This window comes from Doryrhamphus excisus, chromosome 8 (genome assembly GCF_030265055.1).
Source record: "Doryrhamphus excisus isolate RoL2022-K1 chromosome 8, RoL_Dexc_1.0, whole genome shotgun sequence".
NCBI classification, from domain to species: domain Eukaryota; kingdom Metazoa; phylum Chordata; class Actinopteri; order Syngnathiformes; family Syngnathidae; genus Doryrhamphus; species Doryrhamphus excisus.
Window position 1 is genome coordinate 18,988,919 of NC_080473.1, and position 20,555 is coordinate 19,009,473.

The following is a 20,555-nucleotide window of genomic DNA, read 5'->3' on the forward strand; positions in this document are numbered from 1 at the left end:
TGTGACTAATTTAAACCCATCACTTCAGTAGAACAATTAGAAATACTTTACTCACCATGAAATGTTGCTTCAGCCTCCTGCACTGTCTTGTCTTGTACGAGATGGAACTTAAAATGGAAAGGTTAATGTTGAGAAAAATTATGTTACCAAGCTAATTTTATAAAGTCATGGCAACTTGAATTTTGTTTTAAGCTTACCAACAATAAAATTTGAGTGTATATGACATGCTAAATTAAGTTCATGTAATAGCCAACATTATTATTTGAACATAACTTGAAAAAATAAAGTTAGCAACTTGGAAAGTTTATCTAAATCAATTAATTACATTTTTTACATTGCATTTATGTATTAAATCAAGTGGTGTCAAAAGATACTCTGAATTATTTTTTTGAGTGTACAGTGGAATCACACAACCCAACCCAATCAACAGTGCTCCGTTTTGTTAAGACTGCTGGCACGGGTGCTGGTGTTGCGGACCCCAGAGCACAGACACAGGTAAGATGTAAAAAAAGGTATTTAATAATAACACAAGGAGAAAGAAACACATGAATGCTCAACAAGTAGATAGATAGTTGGCAGCAAGGAATGAAGGCTTATAAGGATTTCTATTGGCAGGGGAAAACAAAGCATGCACAAAGCTGGTGAGGTGAAGCAACAATCTGACAAAGAATGGCTGGACCTAAGAAGGCTTAATTGTAGATGAGGTGCAGGTGTGCTGGTCAGAGGAGCAGGAGGGAGGAGACCACTGCAGGACTGGAAGGAGACAGCAGATGGCAGCAGAGAAGTAGTGTGCAAATCATGACAATGTTTGCCTCAGGTCATCTAGCAAGTGATTATTCCCATCTCTACTATTCTATATCTACCTCTGTTGCTTCTCTATGAAAGATTATTATTGTTCCAGTCATTAAGATCTCACCACTTTGATGCAGAAGAAAATGCTTTATTATAAACAGCAACAAAACCAAAGTGTTGAATAAATAAAGGTAATAAATAGATCGGTTACAGACATGTGTTCCTCACTTTTGGTCAGCATCAGATCAAACGACATGAAATTAATGTTCTTAACTCAAGTTGGCTTTTAATTTGTGACGTTTTTGTTCTTTGTGGATATGTGTATATAAGAAAAGGCGGCGCCGCTGAGCGGGATGGTTTACTTCCTGTGCTCTCCTGAGGAGATGTAGCCCACGGCTCTGTTGATGGTGATGGCTCGGACGTAGAAGCCTCTCATCATCTTGTACATCTCCAGTCTGTTGGTGAAGGTGTTGTCCCCCCATACTGGGGACGTGTCCTCCTTGGAGGCAGAGGAAGAAGTTAGCAAACAACAGAGGTGGAGTTCATGACGATAATGCTGATCAATAAAGCAGTCATCTAAGACATATCAAATCATTTTTTTGTCGTCTGAACTGTTGTTGAAAACTTTTTTTTGTCGGAAAACACATTTTATTCCTGAGAGGCGTCTTCAAAAAGAATGGTCGTCTTAAATTCAGAGTTGTATAGTATTTAGGTTGTATTATATTTAAGGTTGTTTTATATTTGAGGTTGTCTTACATTCAGATTCAGGATTTTTATATGCTTGGGGTTGTCTTATATTCAAGGTTGTTTTATATTTGAGGTCGTCTTACGTTCAGATTCAAGATTGTTGCATGTTTAGGTTGTCTTATATTCAAGGTTGTTTTATATTTGAGCTAGTTTTACATTCAGACTCAAGATTGTTGCATGTTTAGGTTGTCTTACATTTAAGGTATTTTTATATTTGAGGTTGTCTTACATTCAGATTCAGGGGTGTTATATATTTAGGGTTGTCTCATATTTAAAGTTGTTTTATATCTGAGGTCATCATATATTCAGATTCAAGATTGTTGCATGTTAAGGGTTGTCTTATATTTATGCTTGTTTTATATTTGAGGTCGTCTTACGTTCAGATTCAAGATTGTTGTATATTTAAGTTGTCTTATATTCAAGGTTGTTTTATATTTGAGCTAGTTTTACATTCAGACTCAAGATTGTTGCATGTTTAGGTTGTCTTATATTCAAGGTTGTTTTATATTTGAGCTAGTTTTACATTCAGACTCAAGATTGTTGCATGTTTAGGTTGTCTTACATTTAAGGTCTTTTTGTATTTGAGGTTGTCTTACATTCAGATTCAGGGTTGTCATATGTTTAGGGTTGTCTCATATTTAAAGTTGTTTTATATCTAAGGTCATCATACATTCAGATTCAAGATTGTTGCATGTTAAGGGCTGTCTTATATTTAACATTGTTTTATATCTGAGGTCGCCTTACATTCAAATTCAGAATTTTCACATGTTTAGGGTTGTGTTATATTTATGGTTGTTTTATATTTGAGGTCGTCTTACATTCAGATTCAAGATTGTTGCATGTTTAGGTTGTCTTATATTTAATGTTGTTTTATATTTGAGCTTGTTTTACATTCAGATTCAAGATTGGTGCATGTTTAGGTTGTCTTATATTTAAGGTCTTTTTATATTTGAGGTTGTCTTACATTCAGATTCAGGGGTGTCATATATTTAGGGTTGTCTTGCATGTTAAGGGTTGTCTTATATTTATGGTTGTTTCATATTTGAGGTCATCTTACATTCAGATTCAAGATTGTTGCATGTTTAGGTTGTCTTATATTTAATGTTGTTTTATATTTGAGCTTGTTTTACATTCAGATTCAAGATTGGTGCATGTTTAGGTTGTCCAATATTCAAGGTCTTTTTATATTTGAGGTTGTCTTACATTCAGATTCAGGGGTGTCATATACGTATTTAGGGTTGTCTCATATTTAAAGGTGTTTTATATCTAAGGTCATCATACATTCGGATTCAAGATTGTTGCATGTATTAAGAGTTGTCTTATATTTAAAGTTGTTTTATATCTGAGGTCGTCTTACATTCAAATTCAGAATTTTCATATGTTTAGGGTTGTGTTATATTTATGGTTGTTTTATATTTGAGGTCGTCTTACATTCAGATTCAAGATTGTTGCATGTTTAGGTTGTCTTATATTTAAGGTTGTTTTATATTTGAGCTAGTTTTACATTCAGATTCAAGATTGTTGCATGTTTAGGTTGTCGTATATTTAAGGTTGTTTTATATTTGAGGTCGTCTTACATTCAGATTCAAGATTGTTGCATGTTTAGGTTGTCGTATATTTAGGGTTGTTTTATATTTGATGTCGTCTTACATTCAGGATTATTTGAGGTCTTACATTCAGATTCAGGATTGTTGTATGATTAGGGCTGGTGTTTTATATTTAGGGCCAGCTTAATTTAGGGTTGTCTTACATTCAGGACTTTTTGATATTTATGCTCATCTTATATTTAGGGCTGTCATCAAGGTTTGTCTTGTGTCTGGAGTCGTCATATATTCGGACCAGTATGGAATTGTAAAGTGGAACTTTTACGAGACTAAAAGAGGTCCATGAAGATGTGAAATACCTCCTCCAAGTCTCCTCCTTCATTGGCCATGAGAGAACAGTTCTGCGTGAAAAACAACAACAAAGGATTTAGCCAGGAGATTTTCAAAGGTCCTTTCCCAAAGGGTCCCAGCTGCACATGGGCAACAAACCTTCTTTAGGTCCTGGATGAGTTCCAGGGTCGGGCGAAGAAGTGCACTTTCCTCTTCAGGGTTTCTGAGTGCAGACTGGAGGTAGGAGCGAATGACGGCATCGTAGTGGAGCACGTCCCTCATGATGTTCCTCAGACACTCACCCTGTCAGCACAACGTGCATTCTGTCATGTCTGCACATCATCTCACAGGACACAACATTAGGTACACCTGCACAATACTGCCATGACATAAATAATACTCTCAGCTTCATTCAACAATATTCTAGTATTATTATCTCTTGATGAAGCTACAAGATGAGATGTGAAATTGTGTACCTAATGAAGTGGCCAGTGGGCGTATGATAACAGCAGAAGATGACATCATCATCATCACAACAGAAACTTAAGTCATTACCTCATCAAAGGAGGAATTTCTCAGCACTGTGCAGCCTGAATTCTGGAGAGGAAAATAATAACAAAGTAATACATGTGTATATCATCAAATTAAAATACAAAAATACATTTCAAATAACTATAAAAAGTCCCAAAGGTGCATAACATTGCTATGTAATGCAATGTAAATATTTAGACATTATTATTAGTATTTTGTGAAAATGAATAAGAACTTTATTTAAGAAACATTTCACAGAAACAAATATGTATAGATTAAAATATATTATTTTTATCAGTATCACCTGTTGCATCTCGGGCACGCATGCGCGTAAGGTGTCAGCTGAACCGCTCATTTTCACCGTTTCCGACGTGACCGCGTAAAACAAAACATCCTTTAAAAAAAAAGAAAACATGACGTTTTATAGTCGAAAGAGAAGGGGTGTAAAGTCCAAGTAGAATAAATACTTACACTCCTGAGAAGCCCGGTGATGTTGACCAGGAGTCTTCGGAAGAGCACGGAGCAGGTGGCGCACTCATGCGCGCTCAGGTTGCGCACAGGCAGTGAAGTGGATGTGCGCCACTTCAAGGTGGACGAAAGCAGCAAGAAGCTCATCACGTCTAGAAAGTAGAAAACAGGACCCAAAAAATCGAATCAAAACGTTTTTCTGGCGTATATTTGTGCCTGGTGTGACTTACAGGAGATAAAGTGTGCCATGTTTGTCGTGTGTGTGCTCTGTCTGTCTTCTCCGTCTTACCTGATGCATTTATATACTGTATCTCCTGTACAGTGCAGGGGATATACCATCCTCTCCCTCCTCCGGCGCCATGGAAAGATGTTATTTCCTCTTCAGAAGGCGTAAGAAGGAAGTCACGGTGTTGCATAGTTTGTGACAGGCAGAGAGTAGAAAAGGTTGGTTGCGATGAGATGTGTGGTTGTCATACAATCAACGCAGAGGCGTTTTTGTGGGCCGCTTGGTTTCGCAGAAGTCATACTGGCTCTGTCCACACGGGGGCGCCAAAGAGTCTTATTGTGGTTTAATTGTGGCATAATTGTGCTACGTTTGTGGTTGAACATGGCCTGTTATTTGCCAAAAAATGTGCACATTGAGGCAAATGTCACATATTTACTTTCTTTTTTATTTATTCATTTTTTATGTACATATTTACTCATTTATTGCTTATTATTTATTTATTACTTATTTCTATTTACATATTTACTTTCCAAGTTAAGCATTATCAAATGTAGCCGTATTGAAATTGTGAATAACAGTCACAATAATATCCTACAAATAACCACATGGGATACCCTGTGTGGCTGTAATCCAGCAAAAATTCAACTCTGAACCCTACGACGTCACTTCCTGTCCATACGCCATTTATCTCTTAAACGTCTTATTTTCTCCAGAATATATCTACTAGCTGATATGAATGTTAAATGTGTTATTTCATGTGTAGGAAAAACATATTTAGATGATATAATCAGGTTTTCTATGCCATAGCAGAGTTTCCTGTTTCTTTCCCCCAAATGAAGCATTTTAAAACATACAAGTAGCCAAACAAAGTAAAATACAAATACAAGATATGTATTCCATATTGGTTGATAATTGTTCGGTGAGTGCAAGACTTGTTGTATATATATATATATATATATATATATATATATATATATATATATATATATATATATATATATATATATATATAGTATTAGATATTTATTCTACAATCATATATTTATTTATTGTCTAGACTTGCTAATATAAGACTTGTTGTATATATTATTATATTATATATAATATATAATATGTTATATATAATATAATAATATATACGGACACCTATCGACCAATATGGAATACATATCTTGTATTCTTTACTTTGAATTGTATTCTTTTACTTCGTTTGGCTATTTTATTTATTATTATTTGGAGTGGCCGGACCACATTTTTTACGCCATCTAGAAATGAAATTTTATATATACATATATAAATACATACATGCTAAACAGATTTGCGAATTTGGCGTGGAGTTTTATATATACATATATATATAAAATTTCATTTCTAGATGGCGTAAATATAAAATTTCATTCCACTCCAAATTGGCAAATCTGTTTAGCATGTAAGGGCTTTTAGATCAACAATACTATCTGCCCTAATGGCTGGACGGAACACACACACACACACACAAAAAAACAGGTTTCCTATGCCATGAATACAAAAATGACGAATGGAACCAATTAACCGCGAAGAACAAGCAATTGTTTTATTTATATAAAGTGAAATATCATCAGAGGCTTTCAAATGAATGTGGAATTTTCCTGCCATCATTCCTGCTTTTGTTTTGGCCTCATTAAAGAAATCCCTTCATTGGGAGAATGATGCGTTTGTTGTTGTGTGTTGCAGTGAGAAAGAGAGCGAGAGGATGCTGTGAAACTTGAGCAGTTAAGGAGCGAGTTTAAGTCATCAGGAGTTTCCTGGCCTTCAAGCAGTGAAACTTATCGTCGTCGTGTATGTAAACATCAGCGGTAAGCCTTGTGGTGACTACGTGTGTATTGTGAAAGAGGAAGCTGGCCTGCAAAAGTCAACATAGCGCACGTCGGTATATGAAACAAAGTTTATTCTTTATTTTACATATCTGTACATAAAACATTTTCTCCCCTCAAATAAAGTTTCTGAATACAGTAGGATGAAAAGGATATTAACACACCGATTCGTCGTCGTCTTCTTCAAATGTGGCCACAAAATCAAGATGAAGAGCAATTGGAGTGAATGTTTTTTTTTTTGTTTGTTTGTTGTTTTTTTTTTTTTTTTACCAAAAGCTACGACTCCACTACAAGGCAGGCATGTTTCCTTTACACTCTTTTAGCACCTTCAAATAAACATTTGTCAGTTGAAAACTACCATTTGTGCAGAATATGAAATACTTTACAGTCCAACTTAAAATGCTCTGAAGATAATTAGCCATCATCTTTTTAATACAGTGTTGTTTCTTTTTCTTTTTTATTCTTAAGACTGACTTTCTACTAAAGTTTTCACTAGAACTTTACTTTTTTTTCCCCCACAATTTTTTTTTTTTTTGCATTTGACAGTAATAATTTAGTGGCGAATGTAGAAAGTTGTAAAGTAAAACGAGAGCAAAGCAAGGCCGATTACTTCACAGGAAGCTGGGACAGAATCCATGACAATACACCATCTGTTTCCTTGTTTCCTTTCCTCCTCCCAAGGAAGTACAGGCATCGCTCCGTCCGTCCTTGGGATGCAAGCGCGTGAGAGTTGGAGGTTGTGGGCGGAGGAAGGAGAGCAGGAAGGCGTAAAATGGCGCCGGGAGACAAGCGAGCAGATGTGGATGGAGATGGAGGTGTGACGGTTTGGTGAAGGGCTTCATTTGGTTCAGGCGGCAGGGAAGGGAAGATGAGCTGGAGCCAGCAGGGGGGGACATGGCGACCTTCTTATTTGGATAGGGTCCTCTCAGCCAAATGTTTCTGCTGGCTTTCGGCATGCCTGAAAGGAGACACGTGTGATTGCTTTCAACCATTGGGGTTGGAGTTTGGGGTGGGTATAAAACTGGAATGTGGTTTTCAAGTTGAGCTTTTTAAATTTGGGTCAGGGTTTGAGTGCAATTTAGTGCAGGGGTGTCCAAACGGTTTCCAGTGAGGGTCATATTTTTCACTGTTTTTATTTTCTTGAAACAAAAAACTGCACCTCAGTTTTGTCATATCGGTGAAAAAGCCTCTTATTGACATCAACTTCACTCTTGTTTTGCCCCCCTCCACACCCTGATTTTATTTATTTTATTTTTATTTACTTTCTGTTTAAATGATCATACATTTTCTTTTTTTTGTGATTTTCTTCTCAAAATATTTAGAATTTATTCTTGCTAAATTACAACTTTTTTCCCCAATTTTTTTCTGCTGTTATAATTTTTTTAAAACCTTTCCAACCATTCAAACTTTTCTTCTTATAATTACGACTTTATTCCCCCAATATTTTGACTTCATTCATTTTATTTATTTTGACTTGTAATTTTAGAACTCTTTCAACAACTACAATTTTCAAAAATTACAACTTTTATTTTGTCATAATATTGCAAGTTTATTCTTGTAAAATTTTGACTTTTTTCTAGTTAAATTATGACAATTTTCTATTAATATATGGACTTTATTCTTGTGAAATTACAGCAGTTTTTCTATTTTTTTCCCAACTAAAACTTAAACTTTCTTCTGGTAAATTTTCTTCACATAATTCTGACTTTATTCCCATTATATTTTCACTTTAACCTTGTAAATTAGAACGTCCCACAAGTAAGTTTTTCCAAAAATGACCCACCCCTGCCCTAAAACCCCACACTAACCCCCATAGGGGGGGGGGAAATGAGATTAGGAGTGACACCATGAAGGTCAGAGGTCATGTTTCTTCTCCTCACCTGGTGAGGTCCTCGATGTCGACCAGCATGGCATCTTGCTCCATGTGGAGTTCATCTCGGACCACCAGCAGCTGGACCAACTCCTCGTTCAGACCTGCATGGCACACATAGAGAATGAGAAGAAATCAGCATATTAATTTTTTACTTCAAAAAAGCATTTTTATATATATCTTTATTATACAAAGGCCCCATATGTCTTATCCATATTGACATATTTGGTATACATATTGTGTATCAGTGACAAGAACTAATAACACGTCGGAACAAGAGGCTTTTATTGCAGTTTTCCATGCTCTCACGATGCAACTCTGGACCCCCGACCTCACTTCCTGTCCTTCAGACAGAACATATTTACAGCAACATGTCTTATATTCTCTTATTATGTATACTATATTGGGTAATAGGAGTGTATAGGTGACTATAGGGGTGTTATTTCATGTCTTGGAGGCTCTAATTGTGTTAATAAGCATATTTAGAAGGTGGTAAAGACGTTTTCTATGCTATAACTACAAAAATATTCAATTTGTAAATAAAGATTCCTAAAATTCACTTATCGCCGTAAGGGTCTGAAACTAATTAACTGTGATGATTCCTGAGGTAATGATGATTTTATGATAATTTTAGTGATAATTGGTCAAATTCTCTATTAAAGGTTACAATGCTGCACATACACATCAGGTATGAAATGATGTCATTGATGTCATCACAACAAGAAAATAAAAGAAAAAAGTTCCACTCTGGTTCTTTGGTGTGAAACCACGTGTTGTCATGTTGTGGTCCCTGAGGGACGCCAACAAAGGAGTGAGCTTTGTGTAATTGTGGACTTGTGGGGACTTTTACAGCTGATTTGTGTGATGAAGTGATATTTTTTGATGATTTATTGCATCTTTCAAAGGTCAGCCATGAGCACGGTGACAGTAAACTCTTGTGCTCAAAGATTTCTTCAGTCTTTTACTCTTTTACTGTATACGGTATATTATATTGTATACTGTGTGTGTTGAACTCACTCTCAATCTGGGAGTGCAGGTCGTTGACGATCACCTGCAGCTGTCCCAGGGTCATGTCCCTCAGGTCGTTGGGCTTCAGGCTTCTTTTCATGAGACATTCACTGATGTGAGGCATGTGTGGAAGCTGAAAGACAAGAAGAAGTGGAACCGTCATCTAGCGTACGCTATCCAGAAAACATTTCATGGAAAAGCTTGATGTCCAAACAATAAATCCAAATTAAGTAAGGCACTTACTTAATTCTAGAGTTCACTTTGTTCCCTTAAAAACCGCTTAAAATGCTCCAGAAATAATAATGTATCAGAATCAATTACTGACCTAGTCAAGACAGGATTTGAAGATATTGTATATAAAATGTTGCATATTGTTTCTATATATAAAAATAATATAACATTTTTTTTCAACGTGCGTGAAAAATCTAGAATCATGAAAAAAATATTATGAAATTATCTGTTAAAAAGTGTAAGTGGGAAAAAAACATTAATATAGGTCACTTTTACATGGGGGGGGGCATTGTGGGATATAAGGGTAAAAAGGATAAAAGGAACAAAGCAGTGAAAAGAATAAAGTCAAAATATTAAGAGAAGAAAATGATAAAAATGTGTATTAATTTTCATAAAAATGTTTTTTTATTAGCATAATTTTAGTAGTATAAAGCTGAAATATGAAAGAAATATTTTTTTCAAGTGGTAATATTAAAAAAAAGCAAAACACAAATATATTTGTAATTTTTGGAAAATTAGTTTAAAAAATACATTTAAATTATTTTATTTTAGAATGTTCCAAAATAAAGTATTATAGTAATAAAATCATAATTTAGATGTAAAAAAAAAAAATCAAAATTGTGACCAAGAGAGCAAAGAGTGAAGTTGATATTAAGAGCTGAGATGGTATTTTCTTGAATTCTATATAACTTCTTACACTTTTTGCTTTGTTGCATCTTTTCATTTTGTGTGGCCTCTGCTGGAAAACTACTGCTAATATAATGTAATACTACTGCTACTAACAGGCGACGTAATATGACGTCACAGCGACGCGCATATAAACCCAGTGACACTGTCGTGTGCCTAACCGAGCACTAGAGGGCAGCAGTGCAAAACACAACAAAGTAAATGTCTTACTGCACTCTTTCACTTTCTCGTGTGTCACTTTGTGCTATAAGAAGAGGTTATGTCATACAATAATAATAAAAAAAAAACGGGTGCTGACCCCAATTTTGCGTCATGTGATGGATCCTATCACTAAACCCAGTGATGGTAATACTGTAGACTACCAGGCACATCAACAATGAGTCAATATCTTACTGAGGAAGTTAAAGGCCTGCGTTTCTGTCTTCTGTCTGATTTAGTCTGCTGTATATTCAAATATGCACGACTGGAAGTGAGTCACTCATTGTGTATTGTAATGCTTCACCCATCAGTGGGAGGTCAACCCACACTGGCGCTGTTGGAAGTCCACCCAGTGAACCACTACACCAGGGGTGTCATAACTTTATGGCATAGTAAAAAAAAAGACAAAAAAGACCGAAAGAGACACTTTGATATGTAAAACATGTACACATCATCTGCGCTCTATAATATTTCAATTTTAACTTTAAATAATTGTATTTGTAATTTAATTGATATTTTTTATTTCATAGTTTTTCCTCATAATATTCTGAAAATAAAATCTGTTTGCTTTAATATTACAACTTTAACTTTAATTAATTTTATTCATAATGTATTTATTATTTATTTTAATAATTGTGTTTTTCCCCTCAAACAACCTTTGTCTTTCATATTTCAGCTTTAAATTCAATGATTGTATTTGTCATTTTGATTAATAATTGTCTGGTTTTCCTTATAATATGAAAATAACATCTTTTTCTTTAATATTTCAACTTAAACTAATTTTATTTGTAAATAATTTTTTTATTTTTTACTTTAATAATTATATTTTTTCCTCACAATATGGTGAAAATAACATTTTTCTTTTATATTTCTAAATGCTAAATTTATGTATTAATTTATTTAATTTATTTTAAATCATTAAATTGAATTAAAATATCCCATTATAATAGGGAATTATCTGAATATTTCAACTTAATATATAATATATTAAGTTTTTGTATATATTATAGTTTTTGTTTTCTTTCAATGTTTGGTATTTTCTTGTTTAATTGTAATTGTAGAACGCGGCGTGGACAAATAAACATAATGTTAAGAAAATAAAGTTAAAATATTACAGTCATAGTTACGAGAAGAAAATTTACAAGAAGAACATTGAAATTATTTATATTACACACACACACACGAAAGCTGTAATATACTCCAATAAAGTTGTGATATATTACAGAAAAAATGTCAACTCATTAAAGTACATACTATGGAAAAAATATTTTACAGAAAACAAGTCTAAATATTTAATGAAAATTGTCAATTTCATGAGAATATATTGGGAACATAACTTGAAAACGATAATTATACAAGAATATTCATGTTACAATAAAGCACTCAAAAATACAGGAGTTACTGAGGACCAAATGAGTAGAGTAGTTACTGAGGACCAAATGAGTAGAGTAGTTACTGAGGAACTAATGAGTAGAGTAGTTACTGAGGAACTAATGGGTAGAGTAGTTACTGAGGAACTAATGAGGAACAAATGAGTAGTAAGTGAGGAACTAAGGCAAATACATAATTATATTAATAATGATACATTGTAGTATTGAGGATGCCTTATGCAGCCGTGGCCTTGATGGGTTTGAATATTCCTTGTGTGTTTTGGCCAGGAAGTGACAGTGATGCTGTCTGACTGCTGAGCACGGCTACATTCCTCAACACAGTCGATGCTTCCCTGCGTATGAATTATGGATGGAGCGGGCCCAGCCTTCCTGCACTTCTGTGAATAAGTAAAGTCTGCAAATCCACGTGGAACTGCACTGCGTGTACGTATCGAGCGTGTGTGTGTGTTTATGTAAGCTCCTGGGGAGGCAGCCAGCCAGAAAAAAAAGGATGAAATAATGATGACTGGTATTGCCGTTTCCTTCCTCTAAACATGGGCCGGGGAAGGGAGGGGCCCCGTGACATCATCACAACATGACAAACACGACGTAGTAGGTCATCCACTCACCAGATCAACCACCGGCGACTTTTTACGATTCTGTTTCTCCACCTCCACCTGCATCTTGGCCATGGGCTTGGCCATGGCCAGCGCCAGCTTGGCCTCCGCCTGCAGCTTCTTCTGTCGACTCAGGAAGTCCATGTCCTCCAGGGACTCTGAGTCCTCCTCTGTGGTGTCCCTGTCCGAGTAGGACGAACTCTGCTTGGACTGCACGCCGACAGAAACGGGAGCGTGTCAAGAAAGAAAGAGACGGAACGTGATCAGCAGGTTGGCGTTGAATGGACTCTAACCAACTGTAATACAGAGTGATGATTCTGTAGTGGAGGAAACGGCCCAGCAGATGGTGCTCTTGACGTTCCTCTATGGGTGCTGCTCATTTGGTTAGCCACAGCGTTTCAATGACACACTATTTAAGGAACGACTGTTTTTATATATAATACAGAGCTGTGATTTAGCTTCCAAATAGTCCATAAACATGTCTCATAATCCTTAGGGCCTAAGAGTCCAAAGTGCGGCTCGGGGGCAATTTACAGCCCGCGGCCAATCTAACAGAAAAAAAAACTAAAGAAAAAAGCTAAAGAAAAAAACATTAGCAGTAAATTTTATGAGAATAAAAAAAAATCCATAATTTTAGTTAAGCTGAAATATTATTTTTTTTCCTATTTTTTTAAAAACCATGAATAAAGTAAATTGTGGAAAACTACATTGCAGAAAAAGTTACAATATTACAAAAATGAAGTCAAAATATTATAGTCATAATTACACAGAAAAAAACTGCTGTAATTTTACATAAATAAGGTCAAAATATTGAGACAAAAAACTTGAAATCCAAAGACAAAACTTTTACTTTATGAAAATAAGAAATAATAATCATATTTATATTTAGTAGTAGAAAAGTCAAATATTAAAGAAAGGTGTCTTTTTTATAGTTATAAGTTATAATATTATAAAAACTAAAAAAAACATGAATAAAGTTATTATTTTTGGAAAATTAGGTTGTGTAAAAAATCAGAATGTTAAAAAAATAAAGTCAAATTATTATTGGAATAAAGGCATAATCACAAGAACAAAGTTTACAGAGGGAAAGTGAAATAGTTGGGAAATAAAACAGCAAAATGAAAAAAAACATGTACTTTTACGAGTATAAAGTCAAAATATTAATATTAATAAAATATTAAATTGTCTAGGAGTAAAAAATATTAATAATTTGTTTAAGAATAAACTTGTAATATTATGAGGAAAAATAACCCTAACCCTATTTTAAAAGCATAAAGTTGAAATATGAAAGAAAAGATTATAAGGTTATTTTTTAAAGCAAATATGAAATTGGGAAAAAATGTCTGGAAAATATGGTTGGGAAAAAGTAAAAATATAGGAATAAAGTCATCATTTTACAACAGTAAAACTTACAAATTATTTCAGAAGAAAGCTTAAATATATTTAATAAAATGAGCAAAGTTGATGCTAAGAATAGGCTTCCAAAATAACAAAGTGGCAAAGATGATTTATTTTCACTGTGTGGCTTTCTGGTTTCCAGTCAGCAGACACGGATTTGGTCTATTCCAGGGGTGGGCAAACTACGGCCCGGGGGCCACATCCGGCCCGCCAAGTGTTTGAATACGGCCCGCCCAATCTTTCAAAAGTATTTAATTTAAACTCAACATACAACCTGGCATCATGGCCTGAGCCAACCTTTTGATGGTTGTATCAATTTTGTTGTTTGACATGGTCTGTTGTTTACAAAGTGCTCCTGAAAAAAGAGACACAAGCACATAATAATAATAAAAAATAAAATAATAATTATTATATTATTATTATAACTATTATGATTATTATATTAATGCTAACTATTATATTAATTATATATAATAATATTGTTATATTTGCATATTTTACATAATAATAATATAATTATTATTATTTTGATTTTATTGTAATTATTATAATATTTTATTATTTTTAAAATATTTAAATATAAATATAAAATAATAAATAATAATAGCAGATTGCATGACAATTTTACAGATACAATAATACCAGGTGGACTGTTACGTGTAAAATATATAGTCCCCCCCCCCGGAAATTTTGTTATATCAATGCGGCCCGCGAGTCAAAAAGTTTGCCCACCCCTGGTCTATTCTGTTATGTAAATCTATTTTCCTACATAAAAGTGCCTACCGACATATTGTACAGTGGAAGTAATCATTGTACATAAGCAGCAGAGTCAGGATGAACATTTCCCTTTCGTTGTGTTAACTGTGTTTCAGGCTGACAGGAGGTTAATGTGGCCAGTCATCCGTGGCCTCGCTGAGCGTATTCCAATTCCTTTCTCATTTGCTGCCCAGGAATTGGTTAACAGGCCAGAAAAGGCAACCAAAGACGTCCATATGGCTGCTGAAAGCCATCCGTATTGAATATCCATGCGAGTGTGGTGTCATGGTGGTCGTACCATGGGGGACAGGGGCGTGTCCAGGCTGGTCTCCGTCTTGCTGTCGTCCGCATCGCTGTCCTTGTCGCTGCCGCTGTCGTTGACGAAGCAGATCTGCAGGTTCATGCCGCTCTGCAGCCTGTAGCGAGGACGCACGGGGTATAGAAAAGAAAGAATCCATGATTGCAAAATACACCATGAGCACACGCTCAATGAGGTCTTGTTGTTTTTAATCATCTCTCTCGTCTTCGATAGAGGTCGATACAGCAAGCAGCAGGGAGTCCTGGTCCGATATCGCTGACACCAAGCTGGGCTGGCGGATACGACTATAGGTGGGATCAATAATCTCCTTTTTCAGCGCAGTAATTACAAACACATTTGATTAATCACACACTAATGATTAAAATAGGACCCTGGATGTTGACGAGTCTGGTTCCAAAAGTGACAAAAAATTTAGTGATTTAAATACAGTGGAACCTCAATTAGCATCAGATGCTAACCCAACCATTTCCAAATATAGTCATATGTGGAGGATCAATTGGAAATGCATATAAATACACATGAATGATGGATGAAAGGGAGAAATGAACATGAGGGATCTATTATGCTAATTTTTGGCTTTTGTATGCATTTGTGGTCTCCTACAGACTAGCTAAACAACTAGAACCCGCACAGTCGTGACTCAACACACGGTTTCATTTTCCAAAAGATGCTAAACCCATTACACAGCAACTTAACATTCAAAAGGTATACCTAATAAACATACAAACATGTACCAATATGTGTACGTACCAATATGTGCAACCCAGAGGGAGGCTGACGTCATTGCAGCACCCCAGCAGGCATAAATGAAGATGAATAGCAGTAGGTGTGTCCAATTACATGCATTCTTACCTGTCTCTTTTTTAAATCTCTTTTATATATTTAGACATACAGAAAAGACAAATATGTGTGTTCATGTGTCATAAGGATTGTAGATGATGGGCAAAATTTAAAAAAAAAATCTTGAAGTTCAAGTACATTTTTATTCAGTGAATGTCAAAAATGAGGTGAAAATTGAAAAATAATGACTTTTCATATTTTGACAAAACGTTTCAAGTCCAAAAAAAAAGTCTTTCATATGAAAAATGCTTTTGTCCATGAATATTGCAGCTTCTTACTGCCATTTTTCTTTATTTTCTTTCATAATTCCCAGTGAAGAAGATGTGACGTTACCTTGACGACAGACTGGGTTTGCCACTCTTGCTGCAACTGGTGTAGATGCCCGGTCCATCGTCAAAGAAACTGCCCAGGGCCAACTTCTGCCTGATGGACTCCCTCTCATTCTTTTGGGCCTGAAATAGAAGAGAAAACAACACATCTTGTTAGAAGTTCTTCTTCTCCAGGTTGTCATGGCAGCTTTATTTTTAGGCCGTGACACCATTTCCCCCCTTCCATGAGTGCCTGGCGGCTGGTGTATTATTAGCAGACGCTTCATTTGCAGCGAGAGGCTGCGTGTCATCTTAACAAGCCGTGATACAAAGTGTGGAGTCAGCGGCACCACCAAAAAACCTGTGAACATTACAAAAAGAAAGGACACTACACGTGTGCACAGGTAGAGGGCGCTGTTGCTTCATAGAAAAAAAACATCCATTCATATGGAATACAGTCACTGTACTGTACCTTCACATAAGCTTCGTTTAGGAATTTGAAACTTCAGCAATGTTTAATAAAGCCGGGGGGTGGGGGGTGGGGGGGGGCTGAGGAGAAATAATGCCATTTTAGTAGCTTGGAGTTGGGATATTAAAGAACTAAAATTATTATGAGAAACAAAACAATGAATACATTTGGCAAATTCGCAGAAAAAGATATTGTGACAAGAATAAAGTCCAAATATTATAGGAACCAAATCATAATATTATGAGAAGAAAATGTATGAAAATTATTGAAGAAGAAAGTTGAAATTAGGGATGTTAATTAAGTTTTATTTAATTAATTTAATGAAGTTAATTAAAGATTAATTAAGTTAATCAGTTTTCCCAATGAATTAATCATAATTAATCACCATTTATTTTATATATTTTTTATTTATATTTTGTATTTTATGAATTAAGAGATAAAGAAATGATATATACAGTATTTCTATGCTTTACTTACTATTTCATTTTCCAATCATGTTTCCATTTTGCCTCTACTGTATGTATTTCCCACAGATTGCAAAATGGCGATAAAGCTGATAAACTATCCAAACATTCAACCGGGATTCTTCTTCCTTCCCGCTCCCATTTCTTGCCTATCTCCATTCCCCACATTCCCACATGCTCCTTATCTGCTTCATTCAGCCTCACAGGTGCTCCTTCCAGGCGTCTCCACTCGTCTCCATCTGCCTCGGGGCCTTGACAATTCCTCCAAGCTGTCCTCTCTCATCGCTTCATTCCACCCCACCCCCACCTGCACCTTTCTATCCCACTCCTTTTCTGCAAAACTGGACAAATGAACAAGAGCCCTCCCACGTGGCCACCAGATGGCAATAAAGTGCAGTGGGACTCAAACCTGCACACCAAAATACACCCTGTCATTTTTTATTTCATTGCTCCAAACTCATAAAGCAGATGCAGCGTTAAGCATTACTGACACCTAGTGACCAATGTAGAATATTACAGTCACAATTGGAATGCGTCTGATATTTTACTTCATTAGACACTTTTATACTTGAAAATGCTTACAAATACGTTCAATTATCTTAAATGTATCTATATTGGCCTAATAATAGGCCATAGTCAACCACCAAACAGAATGATTTATCAATGGATGGACACACAAAGGAATTGACACCCTTAAATACAACATGACATGGAAGTCCCCCCCCCCCCTCAAAAGCAGAACGAGACTGAGGTGAACATGTCTACACATCCCACCTGCCACATAAAAGCACTTCCTGTATTTGTCTCCACAATGAGTGTCCCACCAAGCGTCGTTATCGCGCCTGGGTGGGCTGCGTGAGGGCAAACAGACACCATGACGCCCCCACCATAAAGTATTTACAAAGGTGAGGAATACGACACAGCGGGGGCGGAAGCAGCAATTAGGAAGTCAAGACGTGCACCCCTGCTTGCTTTTTCTTTCCAGTCCATCGTGTACAGCAGGGGTGTCAAACTTTGTCCCCTGGGGGCCACATCTTGAACAATGAAAGGATGCAACACATGGATATGCTAAGAAGCTCCATAGAGTATCTACAGTATGTTGATGCATCTCAATTTTCTTTAATATGCCAACTCTATGCTACTAAAATGATTATTTACTTTGGACACCCTGGATGTAAAGCATACCCCATACCTTCCCTCTCTCTCCGTCTCCTCAATTGGACGCTTTACCGCCAGTCCTCCCACTTCCCAGCTCTGGTGGGGAGATTTGCAGCAATGCTCTAAAGGCCTCTCCAATGGCAAATTGTCTTGGAGTGGCTCCCTTTGCGATGGATGATGAGATGGAAAATTGCGGGAGCCGTGGAATTAACATTTCAATGCGGGCGGGAGGCGATGGGAGGATAATAGTGACGGCCTAACGACCTCCTTCATCCTGAGCGTCCCAAATTAGATCGGAGGAACAAAATCAAGCTAATGTGTGTTTTCCACAAATTGAGCAAGTACAAAAAAAAAAAACAATAAAAAAAAAAACTCATTGATGAGGGTAATCCCTCCTCGGGGCTGCAGTGGAACCTTTCATTTTGATGACAGCCCACTCGTTTGAGCCCCTTCAATTTCCACATTAGAGCAGGGAGATGTATTTAATCATCTGTGCTGACAAAGAGCATCCATCTTCTCCCTTCTCCACATTGCCAGCTCTTACAGCCAGCGATTGTTTCATGCTTATCATGAATGTGGACGTTTGTCTCGCTTGCATGCCTCTGGGCTTACTGCTTTTCTTCAATGGAAGGCCCCAGCAACAATATGCAGAAAAAACTTGCATATTATTAGTATTGTTTCTCATAATCTATATTATTAAATAACAAATACATCAGTAATTGTTTGGAAAATTAGGGTGTGGAAAAATGTATGTTAATTAATAAAGTAAACATTTCTTAAGATAAAATTTGAAATATTTGGAAAAAAATTACTAAATAAAGTTGGTTGGAGGAAGTTATTATAAGGGAATAAAGTGAACATTTTACTAGTCTAAAGTCATAATATTATGGAAAAAATTAATAACATTGTCCAAGAAAAATATTGAAATAAAATGTTTACTAGAACATAAAAAAACAGCACAAAACAGCTGTAATTTTTGGAGAATAAAATCAAAATATTAAAGAATTAAAAAAAATTAACCTGAAAAAGTCCACATTTTACAACAGTCACTTTGTAATATTATGAGAAAAACTTATGTCATTTTAGTAGCATAGTTTAAATATTAAAAATACTAACTTAAATACAAACTTTAATAGCTTAAAGGTGAAATTTTAAACCAAAAAAAAATTTAAGCTTGCAGAAAGTTATGTTAGGAGAATAAAGTAAACATTTCTTAAGGTTATTTAAGAACAAATTAGAAATATTTGGACAATTAAATATGGACAAGAACAATGAAAAAAAATACAGAGGAGACTAAATCCAAATTTTAAGAGAAAAAGGCACATTCTGGTGAAAAAAGAGTCGCAATTTCAGTAGAAACTGTGGCACATAAATGCTAGAATAACTTAATATTTCATATGCTACTAAATGATAATACTACGTTATTCTCATTAACGACTGTTGGTTGTTGTTTTATGGTTCATTCATTCATTCATTTTCTACCGCTTTTCCTCACGTGGGTCGCGGGGGGTGGTGGAGCCTATCCCAGCTGTCTATGGGCGAGAGGCGGGGTACACCCTGGACTGGTCACCAGCCAATCACAGGGCACATATAGACAAACAACCATTCACACTCACATTCATACCTATGGACAATTTGGAGTTGCTAATTAACCTAATTAACCTTTTTGGAATGTGGGAGGAAACCGGAGTACCCGGAAAAAAACCCATGCATGCACAGGGAGAACAAGCAAACTCCACACAGAGATGGCCAAGGGTGGAATTGAACCCTGGTCTCCTAGTTGTGAGGTCTGTGCACTAACCACTCGACCGCTGTGCCGCCTTGTTTTATGGTTTTCTTCCGATAAGAAATAAAAATTAAAAAAGCCATGGGCCACAAATGGCCCCCGGGCCACAGTTTGAACACCAGTGCTCGAAAACGTATGATTCCTGTCATTGGTACGTCTCTATGTTTCTCCCTCTCATCTTCTGTATGCAGTTCCTCTCTTGCTTTCAGTACAATGGAGGCCTTGCTCCTTGTCTTTGGTTACACACGCACGCACACACACGCACACACACACACATGCACACACACACACCTCTTGCAAGTTTAGGATGACATCCCAGTGCATCTGTAACTGTATATGTGTTTGGGGAGTAGCGAAAAAGCTTTGATATGTGTATGTTTAGGAATCAGTGTGTGTGTGTGTGTGTGTGTGTTCCGTTGCTAATGCAAACAGACGAGAGCCTCACTCTGATATCTTTTCCAGAGTCGAGGGTGCGCTGCCGCTGCGCCTCACAGCTAGACAAACGCATACAAGGTCGGTGTGTGTTTTGACTCTCTCGCAGATGTTGTCACGCGCTTCCACCCGTCCATATTTGGGAGTATCCCA

At 36.1% G+C, this 20,555-nt stretch overlaps 2 protein-coding genes across 10 annotated transcripts in view; both read right to left on the reverse strand.

Annotated features, from left to right (window-relative positions):
* Positions 1-981: 981 nt before the first annotated feature.
* On the reverse strand, positions 982-5,553 carry il12a (interleukin 12a). 2 transcript variants are annotated; one of them, XM_058080216.1, is made up of 7 exons: positions 4,702-5,553; positions 4,416-4,564; positions 4,249-4,338; positions 3,969-4,010; positions 3,573-3,716; positions 3,443-3,484; positions 982-1,247 (listed from the first exon to the last, which is right to left on the reverse strand). In XM_058080216.1, the coding sequence occupies exons 1-7, from the start codon at positions 4,826-4,828 to the stop codon at positions 1,062-1,064; spliced, it is 780 nt and encodes a 259-aa protein (XP_057936199.1). In that variant the 5' UTR covers positions 4,829-5,553; the 3' UTR covers positions 982-1,061. The 2 variants fall into 2 exon arrangements, with proteins under 2 accessions (XP_057936199.1, XP_057936200.1); XM_058080217.1 differs by having other exon boundaries at positions 996-1,291.
* A 997-nt stretch (positions 5,554-6,550) lies between these two features.
* Positions 6,551-20,555, reverse strand: part of schip1 (schwannomin interacting protein 1) — a 266,272-nt gene continuing 252,267 nt past the window's right edge. For all 8 annotated transcript variants that reach the window (XM_058079059.1, XM_058079064.1, XM_058079060.1 and 5 more), the window contains 6 exons: positions 16,119-16,237; positions 14,925-15,042; positions 12,485-12,682; positions 9,379-9,502; positions 8,372-8,465; positions 6,551-7,449 (listed from right to left, as the gene is read on the reverse strand). In XM_058079059.1, coding sequence (XP_057935042.1) covers positions 7,398-7,449; positions 8,372-8,465; positions 9,379-9,502; positions 12,485-12,682; positions 14,925-15,042; positions 16,119-16,237 — 705 coding nt within the window. In that variant the 3' untranslated portion in view covers positions 6,551-7,397. The remainder of the gene's footprint in view (positions 7,450-8,371; positions 8,466-9,378; positions 9,503-12,484; positions 12,683-14,924; positions 15,043-16,118; positions 16,238-20,555) is intronic.